The sequence below is a fragment of the Oncorhynchus gorbuscha genome, unplaced genomic scaffold, assembly GCF_021184085.1.
Source record: "Oncorhynchus gorbuscha isolate QuinsamMale2020 ecotype Even-year unplaced genomic scaffold, OgorEven_v1.0 Un_scaffold_1406, whole genome shotgun sequence".
Taxonomy (NCBI): Eukaryota; Metazoa; Chordata; class Actinopteri; order Salmoniformes; family Salmonidae; genus Oncorhynchus; species Oncorhynchus gorbuscha.
The window spans coordinates 25,662-39,008 of NW_025746192.1; the positions used below are offsets into that span (position 1 = coordinate 25,662).

The window sequence follows — 13,347 nt, forward strand, 5'->3', positions numbered from 1 at the left end:
AGGTCCTACAGGCCCTAGTTTCTACCTTCTTAACAACACTATCAACAAGGCAGGTCCCGCAGACCCTAGTTTCAACCTTCTTAACAGCACTATCAACAAGGCAGGTCCTACAGGCCCTAGTTTCTACCTTAACAGCACTATCAACAAGGCAGGTCCTACAGGTCCTAGTTTTGTCTCACCTGGACTACTGTTCAGTCGTGTGGTCAGGTGCCTCAAAAAATTACAAATGGCTCAGAACAGGGCAGCACGTCTGGCCCTTGGATGTACACAGATTTAATATTAATAATATGTATGTCAATCTCTCCTGGCTCAAAGTGGAGGAGAGAATGACTTCATCACTACTTGTATTTATGAGAAGTGTTGACATGCTGAATGCACAGTGCTGTCTGTCTAAACTACTGGCACACATCTTGGACACCATGCACACTCCACAAGACATGCCACCAGAGGTCTATTCACAGTCCCCAGAACAGACTGGGAGGCACAGCCCTACATGGAACTCTATTCCACATCAAGTAACTGATGAAAGACAAAAATACACCTTATGGAACAGCAGGGACTGTGAAGCAACAAAAACAGTCGCGTACACATGGATGTTGTATTGTAAACATGTGATAGTGGAGTGGCCTGAGGGAACACAAATGTATTCAGGAAAGTGTTATTTAATGTCATGTCAAGTCATTTTTATATTGTATATAACTGCTGCCTTGGCAGGAACTAATGGGGATCCATAATAAACCCCAGGAAGAGTAGCTGCTGCAGGAACTAATGGGGATCCATAATAAACCCCAGGAAGAGTAGCTGCTGCAGGAACTAATGGGGATCCATAATAAACCCCAGGAAGAGTAGCTGCTGCCTTGGCAGGAACTAATGGGGATCCATAATAAACCCCAGGAAGAGTAGTTGCTGCCTTGGCAGGAACTAATGTAGATCCATAATAAATACAAACACTACATCCACCAAACGGGAGCGAACGTACCTCAAAGACTGTTAAAGGTTTTGGGATTAATGTTTCATTCAGTACAAGAGAACCTAACAAAACCCCAGACTCATTGCAGAGAATCAACTGACATCTGTGGGCGTTGCGTAGAATTTGGCTGGAGCAATGAGTAGCCAGCCAATCATAACCAAGCATGTCAAAACATTTAAAAAACCGCTACAAATTGTCCACATCGTATATGAGTATTTTCACAAGGGTAATTATACACGATCGTTCTTCATTTCTCACACACTGACACAGAATGGGGCTGGAGTCTTTATTAGAAATCATTTACATATGTATAAAGTAACAAATTAACAACAAAAACCCTGACATAAATCAGTCGTAACAGGGAGAAAGGGGAGGGGGGTTTAGGACAGAGGTCAATCATCACCCCAACGCACAAAACATCATCACCCCAACACACAGAACATCACCACAACGCACAGAACATCATCAGCCTTCAAGTAAACAGAGCGAAGCAGCAGTAGTAGTCCAGTCTCAGTGTTTATTAGCTCAGTGGGTTAGCACTGTCAGGGGAGGAGGAGAGACAGGAGAGACAAGAGAGAGACCGAGGAGAGAGACAAGAGAGAGACAAGAGAGAGACCCGAGAGATACAGGAGAGAGACCGGAGAGATACGGGAGAGAGACCGAGGAGAGAGACGGGAGAGAGACCGAGGAGAGAGACGGGAGAGAGACCGAGGAGAGAGACGAGAGACCGAAGAGAGGAGAGAGACCGAGGAGAGAGACGAGAGACCGAGGAGAGAGACAAGAGAGAGACCGAGGAGAGAGACAAGAGAGAGACCGAGGAGACAAGAGAGACCGGAGAGACCGGAGAGATACAGGAGAGAGACAGGAGAGAGACCGAGGAGAGAGACAAGAGAGAGACCGAGGAGAGAGACAAGAGAGAGACCGAGGAGAGAGACCCGAGAGATACAGGAGAGACCGGAGAGATACGGGAGAGAGACCGAGGAGAGAGACGGGAGAGACCGAGGAGAGAGACGAGAGACCGAAGAGAGGAGAGAGACCGAGGAGAGAGACGAGAGACCAAGGAGAGAGACGAGAGACCGAGGAGAGAGACAAGAGAGAGACCGAGGAGACAAGAGAGACCGGAGAGATACAGGAGAGAGACCGAGGAGAGAGACAGGAGAGAGACCGAGGAGAGAGACGAGAGACCGAAGAGAGACGAGAGAGACCGAGGAGAGACAAGAGAGAGACAGTTTGATTTCAGGAGCAAGACACCCTCCCCCTAACAGAGCTCCTGTATTTATAAACATGAATAACCAGTTTATGACCCTGAATACAGCGCTAATAACCCTTCCTCTAATAAACAATAACACTTTATAAATCAGTCTTTATAGAAAAGAGAGGAATGGGATCCCAGAGAGAGATTGAAGTTTTGGTAGAAATATTTACTACAAGCTAGAGACGGACAGAGAGGATGAGGGGGAGGGAGAGGATCTGAGACACGGCTGAGAGAGAGATCTGTTTGTGTCTGTAAAATGTATTATGCAAGAAATGGCGGTGGAAATGACTTACTATGCAAATACTGATATAATAACCATCATATGGAAGTACAGTTGGAGTCGCGTGATATGAGGTGTGGTCCTCCCACCTTGACTCAGGAAACCATGCCGTTTATGAGGCTACACATGAAATAAATTACGATGAACTTCACAGGGTGGTGAAAGTGCACTGGGATCTTGATGCTCCTTTACAATAGAAGTGGTGACATGGTGATCGATGCTTGACTGTTTGACAAATAGCTCTCTTATCCATAATAATGTCCTCGTGTAGACTAGCCTACCAGCTCTCTCTTATACATAATAATGTCCTTGTGTAGACTAGCCTACCAGCGCTCTCGCTTATCCATAATAATGTCCTCGTGTAGACTAGCCTACCAGAGCTCTCTCTTAACCATAATAATGTCCTCATGTAGACTAGGCTACCAGCTCTCTTATCCATAATAATGTCCTCGTGTAGACTGCCCTACCAGCGCTCTCTTATCCATAATGTCCTCGTATAGACTAGCCTACCAGCTCTCTTATCCATAATAATGTCCTCGTGTAGACTACCCTACCAGCTCTCTCTTATCCATAATAATGTCCTCTTGTAGACTAGCCTACCAGCTCTCTCTTATCCATAATAATGTCCTCGTGTAGACTAGCCTACCAGCTCTCTCTTATCCATAATAATGTCCTCGTGTAGACTAGCCTACCAGCTCTCTCTTATCCATAATAATGTCCTCGTGTAGACTAGCCTACCAGGCCTCTCTTATCCATAATAATGTCCTCTTGTAGACTAGCCTACCAGGTCTCTCTTATCCATAATAATGTCCTCGTGTAGACTAGCCTACCAGGCCTCTCTTATCCATAATAATGTCCTCTTGTAGACTAGCCTACCAGGTCTCTCTTATCCATAATAATGTCCTCGTGTAGACTAGCCTACCAGGCCTCTCTTAAACATAATAATGTCCTCGTGTAGACTAGCCTACCAGCTCTCTCTTATCCATAATAATGTCCTCTTGTAGACTAGCCTACCAGGTCTCTCTTATCCATAATAATGTCCTCGTGTAGACTAGCCTACCAGCGCTCTCTCTTATCCATAATAATGTCCTCGTGTAGACTAGCCTACCAGCGCTCTCTCTTATCCATAATAATGTCCTCGTGTAGACTAGCCTACCAGCACTCTCTCTTATCCATAATAATGTCCTCGTGTAGACTAGCCTACCAGGTCTCTCTTATCCATAATAATGTCCTCGTGTAGACTAGCCTACCAGCGCTCTCTGCCAGCTGTTGGCTAGAGCGCACATGACAAGACCAGAGTGGACAGACTGTTGTTTATTTCACCTAGACAGACTGTTGTTTATTTCACCTAGCTAGTGACAGACTGTTGTTTATTTCACCTAGCTAGTGACAGACTGTTGTTTATTTCACCTAGCTAGTGACAGACTGTTGTTTATTTCACCTAGCTAGTGACAGACTGTTGTTTATTTCACCTAGCTAGTGACAGACTGTTGTTTATTTCACCTAGACAGACTGTTGTTTATTTCACCTAGCTAGTGACAGACTGTTGTTTATTTCACCTAGCTAGTGACAGACTGTTGTTTATTTCACCTAGCTAGTGACAGACTGTTGTTTATTTCACCTAGCTAGTGACAGACTGTTGTTTATTTCACCTAGCTAGTGACAGACTGTTGTTTATTTCACCTAGCTAGTGACAGACTGTTGTTTATTTCACCTAGCTAGTGACAGACTGTTGTTTATTTCACCTAGCTAGTGACAGACTGTTGTTTATTTCACCTAGCTAGTGACAGACTGTTGTTTATTTCACCTAGCTAGTGACAGACTGTTGTTTATTTCACCTAGCTAGTGACAGACTGTTGTTTATTTCACCTAGCTAGTGACAGACTGTTGTTTATTTCACCTAGCTAGTGACAGACTGTTGTTTATTTCACCTAGCTAGTGACAGACTGTTGTTTATTTCACCTAGCTAGTGACAGACTGTTGTTTATTTCACCTAGCTAGTGACAGACTGTTGTTTATTTCACCTAGCTAGTGACAGACTGTTGGTTATTTCACCTAGCTAATGACAGACTGTTGGTTATTTCACCTAGCTAGTGACAGACTGTTGTTTATTTCACCTAGCTAGTGACAGACTGTTGTTTATTTCACCTAGCTAGTGACAGACTGTTGTTTATTTCACCTAGCTAGTGACAGACTGTTGTTTATTTCACCTAGACAGACTGTTGTTTATTTCACCTAGCTAGTGACAGACTGTTTATTTCACCTAGCTAGTGACAGACTGTTGTTTATTTCACCTAGCTAGTGACAGACTGTTGTTTATTTCACCTAGACAGACTGTTGTTTATTTCACCTAGCTAGTGACAGACTGTTGTTTATTTCACCTAGCTAGTGACAGACTGTTTATTTCACCTAGCTAGTGACAGACTGTTGTTTATTTCACCTAGTGACAGACTGTTGTTTACAGCTAGTTGTTTATTTCACCTAGCTAGTGACAGACTGTTGTTTATTTCAGTGACAGACTGTTGTTTATTTCACCTAGCTAGTGACAGACTGTTGTTTATTTCACCTAGCTAGTGACAGACTGTTGTTTATTTCACCTAGCTAGTGACAGACTGTTGTTTATTTCACCTAGCTAGTGACAGACTGTTGTTTATTTCACCTAGCTAGTGACAGACTGTTGTTTATTTCACCTAGCTAGTGACAGACTGTTGTTTATTTCACCTAGCTAGTGACAGACTGTTGTTTATTTCACCTAGCTAGTGACAGACTGTTGTTTATTTCACCTAGCTAGTGACAGACTGTTGTTTATTTCACCTAGCTAGTGACAGACTGTTGTTTATTTCACCTAGACAGACTGTTGTTTATTTCACCTAGCTAGTGACAGACTGTTGTTTATTTCACCTAGCTAGTGACAGACTGTTGTTTATTTCACCTAGCTAGTGACAGACTGTTGTTTATTTCACCTAGCTAGTGACAGACTGTTGTTTATTTCACCTAGCTAGTGACAGACTGTTGTTTATTTCACCTAGCTAGTGACAGACTGTTGTTTATTTCACCTAGCTAGTGACAGACTGTTGTTTATTTCACCTAGCTAGTGACAGACTGTTGTTTATTTCACCTAGCTAGTGACAGACTGTTGTTTATTTCACCTAGCTAGTGACAGACTGTTGTTTATTTCACCTAGCTAGTGACAGACTGTTGTTTATTTCACCTAGCTAGTGACAGACTGTTGTTTATTTCACCTAGCTAGTGACAGACTGTTGTTTATTTCACCTAGCTAGTGACAGACTGTTGTTTATTTCACCTAGCTAGTGACAGACTGTTGTTTATTTCACCTAGCTAGTGACAGACTGTTGTTTATTTCACCTAGCTAGTGACAGACTGTTGTTTATTTCACCTAGCTAGTGACAGACTGTTGTTTATTTCACCTAGCTAGTGACAGACTGTTGTTTATTTCACCTAGCTAGTGACAGACTGTTGTTTATTTCACCTAGCTAGTGACAGACTGTTGTTTATTTCACCTAGCTAGTGACAGACTGTTGTTTATTTCACCTAGCTAGTGACAGACTGTTGTTTATTTCACCTAGCTAGTGACAGACTGTTGTTTATTTCACCTAGCTAGTGACAGACTGTTGTTTATTTTCTAGTGACAGACTGTTGTTTATTTCAGCTAGTGACAGACTGTTGTTTATTTCACTAGCTAGTGACAGACTAGTGACAGACTGTTGTTTATTTCACCTAGCTAGTGACAGACTGTTGTTTATTTCACCTAGCTAGTGACAGACTGTTGTTTATTTCACCTAGCTAGTGACAGACTGTTGTTTATTTTAGCTAGTGACAGACTGTTGTTTATTTCACCTAGCTAGTGACAGACTGTTGTTTATTTCACCTAGCTAGTGACAGACTGTTGTTTATTTCACCTAGCTAGTGACAGACTGTTGTTTATTTCACCTAGCTAGTGACAGACTGTTGTTTATTTCACCTAGCTAGTGACAGACTGTTGTTTATTTCACCTAGCTAGTGACAGACTGTTGTTTATTTCACCTAGCTAGTGACAGACTGTTGTTTATTTCACCTAGCTAGTGACAGACTGTTGTTTATTTCACCTAGCTAGTGACAGACTGTTGTTTATTTCACCTAGCTAGTGACAGACTGTTGTTTATTTCACCTAGCTAGTGACAGACTGTTGTTTATTTCACCTAGCTAGTGACAGACTGTTGTTTATTTCACCTAGCTAGTGACAGACTGTTGTTTATTTCACCTAGCTAGTGACAGACTGTTGTTTATTTCACCTAGCTAGTGACAGACTGTTGTTTATTTCACCTAGCTAGTGACAGACTGTTGTTTATTTCACCTAGCTAGTGACAGACTGTTGTTTATTTCACCTAGCTAGTGACAGACTGTTGTTTATTTCACCTAGCTAGTGACAGACTGTTGTTTATTTCACCTAGCTAGTGACAGACTGTTGTTTATTTCACCTAGCTAGTGACAGACTGTTGTTTATTTCACCTAGCTAGTGACAGACTGTTGTTTATTTCACCTAGCTAGTGACAGACTGTTGTTTATTTCACCTAGCTAGTGACAGACTGTTGTTTATTTCACCTAGCTAGTGACAGACTGTTGTTTATTTCACCTAGCTAGTGACAGACTGTTGTTTATTTCACCTAGCTAGTGACAGACTGTTGTTTATTTCACCTAGCTAGTGACAGACTGTTGTTTATTTCACCTAGCTAGTGACAGACTGTTGTTTATTTCACCTAGCTAGTGACAGACTGTTGTTTATTTCACCTAGCTAGTGACAGACTGTTGTTTATTTCACCTAGCTAGTGACAGACTGTTGTTTATTTCACCTAGCTAGTGACAGACTGTTGTTTATTTCACCTAGCTAGTGACAGACTGTTGTTTATTTCACCTAGCTAGTGACAGACTGTTGTTTATTTCACCTAGCTAGTGACAGACTGTTGTTTATTTCACCTAGCTAGTGACAGACTGTTGTTTATTTCACCTAGCTAGTGACAGACTGTTGTTTATTTCACCTAGCTAGTGACAGACTGTTGTTTATTTCACCTAGCTAGTGACAGACTGTTGTTTATTTCACCTAGCTAGTGACAGACTGTTGTTTATTTCACCTAGCTAGTGACAGACTGTTGTTTATTTCACCTAGCTAGTGACAGACTGTTGGTTATTTCACCTAGCTAATGTAAACATTTCCCATGCCAATAAAGCCCATGAGAGTCAGAGAGTTTATTTCATAGCTGAGTGACAGAGGAGGCCAGAGCAACGCAAGCAAAGAGTCTCAGACTGTGTTTAAAGCGTGTATATGCATGAAGTATGTGTGTGTATCAGTATAAATGTGCGTGTGTGTGTGCGTGTGCGTGTGCGTGTGTGTGTGTGTGTGTATCAGGTCTGAAGCAGGTCTTGTATCCAGGTCTTGATGGCATTGCTGGTGTCTTGTAGCAGGAGCCAGGTAGATTTCAGAGAGAGGGCGTAGGTCTGGAGACATGATACAGACACCTCCCCACTGGAACACAGACAGACGGAATTATTTCAGAATGAATACACAGATACCCAGGAACAATCACACCACTATTAATCACATTTACTGGATAATTAACAGAAGCGATATGGCAATCTATCGTAACTTTGGACATTTATACAAATGTATTGATATTAGAGGTCTTCATGGGTCCACCTGTACCAGAGACCCGAGGGGGTCTGGATCCACCTGTACCAGAGACCAGGTCTTGATCCAGAGAGGTCTTGTGGCTGGATCCACCTGTACCAGAGACCCGGTAGACCCGAGAGGGGTCTGGAGACATGATACCCGGTGACACCTCCCCCTGGAGACACCAGGGTGATCAGAAGGGGTCTGGAACAATCCACCTATTAATCCGATTTACTGGATAATGACCCGAGGGGTCTGGCAATCCACCTGACATTTACCAAAGATATTGGTGATTAGAGGTCTTCATGGATCCACCTGTACCAGAGAGACCCGAGGGGGTCTGGATCCACCTGTACCAGAGACCCGGTGACCCGAGGGGGTCTGGATCCACCTGACCCACCTGACCCGAGGGGGTCTGGAGACCCGGTGACCCGAGGGGGTCTGGATCCACCTGTACCAGAGACCCGGTGACCCGAGGGGGTCTGGATCCACCTGTACCAGAGACCCGGTGACCCGAGGGGGTCTGGATCCACCTGTACCCGAGACCCGGTGACCCGAGGGGGTCTGGATCCACCTGTACCAGAGACCCGAGGGGGTCTGGATCCACCTGTACCAGAGACCCGGTGACCCGAGGGGGTCTGGATCCACCTGTACCCGAGACCCGGTGACCCGAGGGGGTCTGGATCCACACCTGTACCAGAGACCCGAGGGGGTCTGGATCCACCTGTACCAGAGACCCGGTACCAGGACCCGGGGGGGTCTGGATCCACCTGTATCCAGAATTCTAAATAATGTTCTGGGTTGGATCTGATATGATTTTCACGGGTCTTGGTTCTGTGTAATTTTAACTTGTCTGAAGGGCCCGTACAGATCCGAACCAGACTGCTGCAGTGGACAGAGGGAGAGATTTACGGTACGGCCCCTCCCCCACCTGCTAGAGCGCCACCCCTCTCCCTCCTCACTGTGTCAGTACGGCCCCTCCCCCACCTGCTAGAGCGCCACCCCTCTCCCTCCTCACTGTGTCAGTGAACGGCCCCTCCCCCACCTGCTAGAGCGGCCCTCCCCCACCTGCCCCACCCCTCCCTCCTCACTGTGTCAGTACGGCCCCTCCCCCACCTGCTAGAGCACCACCCCTCTCCCTCCTCACTGTGTCAGTACGGCCCCTCCCCCGCCTGCTAGAGCGCCACCCCTCTCCCTCCTCACTGTGTCAGTACGGCCCCTCCCCCACCTGCTAGAGCGCCACCCCTCTCCCTCCTCCTCAGAGCGCCACCCCTCTCCCTCCTCACTGTGTCAGTACGGCCCCTCCCCCACCTGCTAGAGCGCGCCACCCCTCTCCTCCTCACTGTGTCAGTATGGCCCCTCCCCTGCCTTCTAGAGCACCACCCCTCTCCCTCCTCACTGTGTCAGTACGGCCCCTCCCCTGCCTTCTAGAGCACCACCCCTCTCCCTCCTAACCTTGTCAGTACAGCCCCTCCCCCACCTTCTAGAGCGCCACCCCTCTCCCTCTCGCACTTTATCAGCTCCGGTTAATTAAGTAGATTAAATTACTTTTCTTCTGCTTCCCTCACTCAGATCAGACCGGGTATAGATCCTGTACTTTTAGATGGGAGGGGTACCTACCTGCAGGAGTCCTGCAGTGCCGTCCAGGCCTGTACTATTAGATGGGAGGGGTACCTACCTGCAGGAGTCCTGCAGTGCCGTCCAGGCCTGTACTATTAGATGGGAGGGGTACCTACCTGCAGGAGTCCTGCAGTGCCGTCCAGGCCTGTACTATTAGATGGGAGGCGTGTGAGAGAGCTGGCAGCAGGTAGTTGGTATGGAGGAACAGTAACAGCTGCTTCAGGTAGTCTATCAGCAGGAACACACTGTCTGGAGTGCTGGAACTCAGCTGGAGAACAGACAACATAATTAACATTCACTCTCTCCATACAGCCAGGCTGCCCCGTTCCACCCACTCTCTCTCTCCATACAGCCAGGCTGCCCCATTCCACCCACTCACTCTCTCCATACAGCCAGGCTGCCCCATTCCACCCACTCACTCTCTCCATACAGCCAGGCTGCCCCATTCCACCCACTCACTCCATACAGCCAGGCTGCCCCATTCCACCCACTCACTCACTCTCTCCATACAGCCCCATTCCACCCACTCTCTCCACACAGCCCCATTCCACCCACTCTCTCCACACAGCCCCATTCCACCCACTCTCTCCACACAGCCCCATTCCACCCACTCTCTCCACACAGCCCCATTCCACCCACTCTCTCCACACAGCCCCATTCCACCCACTCTCTCCACACAGCCCCATTCCACCCACTCTCTCCACACAGCCCCATTCCACCCATCCACACAGCCCCATTCCACCCATCCACACAGCCCCATTCCACCCACTGTCTCCACACAGCCCCATTCCACCCACTCTCTCCACACAGCCCCATTCCACCCACTCTCTCCACACAGCCCCATTCCACCCACTCTCTCCACACAGCCCCATTCCACCCACTCTCTCCATACAGCCCCATTCCACCCACTGTCTCCATACAGCCCCATTCCACCCACTCTCTCCATACAGCCCCATTCCACCCACTCTCTCCATTCAGCCAGGCTGCCCCATTCCACCCACTCACTCTCTCCATACAGCCAGGCTGCCCCATTCCACCCACTCACTCCATACAGCCAGGCTGCCCCATTCCACCCACTCACTCTCTCCATACAGCCCCATTCCACCCACTCTCTCCATACAGCCAGGCTGCCCCATTCCACCCACTCACTCACTCTCTCCATACAGCCCCATTCCACCCACTCTCTCCACACAGCCCCATTCCACCCACTCTCTCCACACAGCCCCATTCCACCCACTCTCTCCACACAGCCCCATTCCACCCACTCTCCACACAGCCCCATTCCACCCACTCTCTCCACACAGCCCCATTCCACCCACTCTCTCCACACAGCCCCATTCCACCCACTCTCTCCACACAGCCCCATTCCACCCACTCTCTCCACACAGCCCCATTCCACCCACTCTCTCCACACAGCCCCATTCCACCCACTCTCTCCACACAGCCCCATTCCACCCACTGTCTCCACACAGCCCCATTCCACCCACTCTCTCCACACAGCCCCATTCCACCCACTCTCTCCACACAGCCCCATTCCACCCACTCTCTCCACACAGCCCCATTCCACCCACTTTCTCCACACAGCCCCATTCCACCCACTCTCTCCATACAGCCCCATTCCACCCACTCTCTCCATTCAGCCAGGCTGCCCCATTCCACCCACTCTCTCTCTCCATACAGCCAGGCTGCCCCATTCCACCCACTCACTCTCTCCATACAGCCAGGATGCCCCATTCCACCCACTCTCTCTCTCCATACAGCCAGGCTGCCCCATTCCACCCACTCACTCTCTCCATACAGCCAGGCTGCCCCATTCCACCCACTCTCTCCACACAGCCCCATTCCACCCACTCTCTCCATACAGCCCCATTCCACCCACTCTCTCCATACAGCCCCATTCCACCCACTCTCTCCATACAGCCAGGCTGCCCCATTCCACCCACTCACTCCCATACAGCCAGGCTGCCCCATTCCACTCACTCCACAGCCCCATTCCACCCACTCCCACTCTCTCCATACAGCCAGGCTGCCCCATTCCACCCCCACTCTCTCCATACAGCCCCATTCCACCCACTCACTCTCTCCCAGCCCCATTCCACCCACTCTCTCCATACAGCCCCATTCCACCCACTCTCTCCACACAGCCCCATTCCACCCCTCCACACAGCCCCATTCCACCCACTCTCTCCACACAGCCCCATTCCACCCACACACAGCCCCATTCCACCCACTCTCTCCATACATCCGCATTCCACCCACTCTCCATACAGCCAGGCAGCCCCATTCCACCCACTCTCCATTCAGCCAGGCTGCCCCATTCCACCCACTCACTCTCTCCATACAGCCAGGCTGCCCCATTCCACCCACTCTCTCCACACAGCCCCATTCCACCCACTCTCTCCATACAGCCCCATTCCACCCACTCTCTCCATACAGCCCCATTCCACCCACTCTCTCCATACAGCCAGGCTGCCCCATTCCACCCACTCACTCCATACAGCCAGGCTGCCCCATTCCACCCACTCACTCCATACAGCCAGGCTGCCCCATTCCACCCACTCTCTCCATACAGCCCCATTCCACCCACTCTCTCCATACAGCCAGGCTGCCCCATTCCACCCACTCACTCTCTCCATACAGCCCCATTCCACCCACTCACTCTCTCCATACAGCCCCATTCCACCCACTCACTCTCTCCATACAGCCCCATTCCACCCACTCTCTCCATACAGCCCCATTCCACCCACTCTCTCCACACAGCCCCATTCCACCCACTCTCTCCACACAGCCCCATTCCACCCACTCTCTCCACACAGCCCCATTCCACCCACTCTCTCCACACAGCCCCATTCCACCCACTCTCTCCACACAGCCCCATTCCACCCACTCTCTCCATACATCCGCATTCCACCCACTCTCCATACAGCCAGGCAGCCCCATTCTACCCACTCTCTCCATTCAGCCAGGCTGCCCCATTCCACCCACTCTCTCCATACAGCCAGGCTGCCCCATTCCACCCACTCTCTCCACACAGCCCCATTCCACCCACTCTCTCCATACAGCCAGGCTGCCCCATTCCACCCACTCTCTCCATACAGCCCCATTCCACCCACTCTCTCCATACAGCCAGGCTGCCCCATTCCACCCACCTCTCCATACAGCCAGGCTGCCCCATTCCACCCACTCACTCCATACAGCCAGGCTGCCCCATTCCACCCCTCTCTCCATACAGCCCCATTCCACCCACTCTCTCCTACAGCCAGGCTGCCCCATTCCACCCCTCACTCTCTCCATACAGCCCCATTCCACCCACTCACTCTCTCCCAGCCCCATTCCACCCACTCTCTCCATACAGCCCCCCTCCACACAGCCCCATTCCACCCACTCTCTCCACACAGCCCCATTCCACCCACTCTCTCCTCCCCATTCCACCCACTCTCTCCACACAGCCCCATTCCACCCACTCTCTCCATACCCCATTCCACCCACTCTCCATACAGCCAGGCAGCCCCATTCCACCCACTCTCCATTCAGCCAGGCTGCCCCATTCCACCCAC

The 13,347-nt window shown here is 49.0% G+C and overlaps 1 protein-coding gene across 2 annotated transcripts in view; it reads right to left on the reverse strand.

The window, feature by feature from the left end:
- Positions 1–7,776: 7,776 nt before the first annotated feature.
- The window catches only part of tmem214 (transmembrane protein 214), a 69,461-nt gene continuing 63,890 nt past the window's right edge, over positions 7,777–13,347 (reverse strand). The window contains exons 16-17 of one of the 2 annotated variants that reach the window (XM_046337425.1): positions 9,907–10,058; positions 7,777–8,026 (exon numbers count right to left, since the gene is read on the reverse strand). In XM_046337425.1, coding sequence (XP_046193381.1) covers positions 7,906–8,026; positions 9,907–10,058 — 273 coding nt within the window. In that variant the 3' untranslated portion in view covers positions 7,777–7,905. Of the gene's footprint in view, positions 8,027–9,713; positions 9,791–9,906; positions 10,059–13,347 lie in introns of those variants that run through there. The other variant, XM_046337426.1, reaches the window with a different exon arrangement.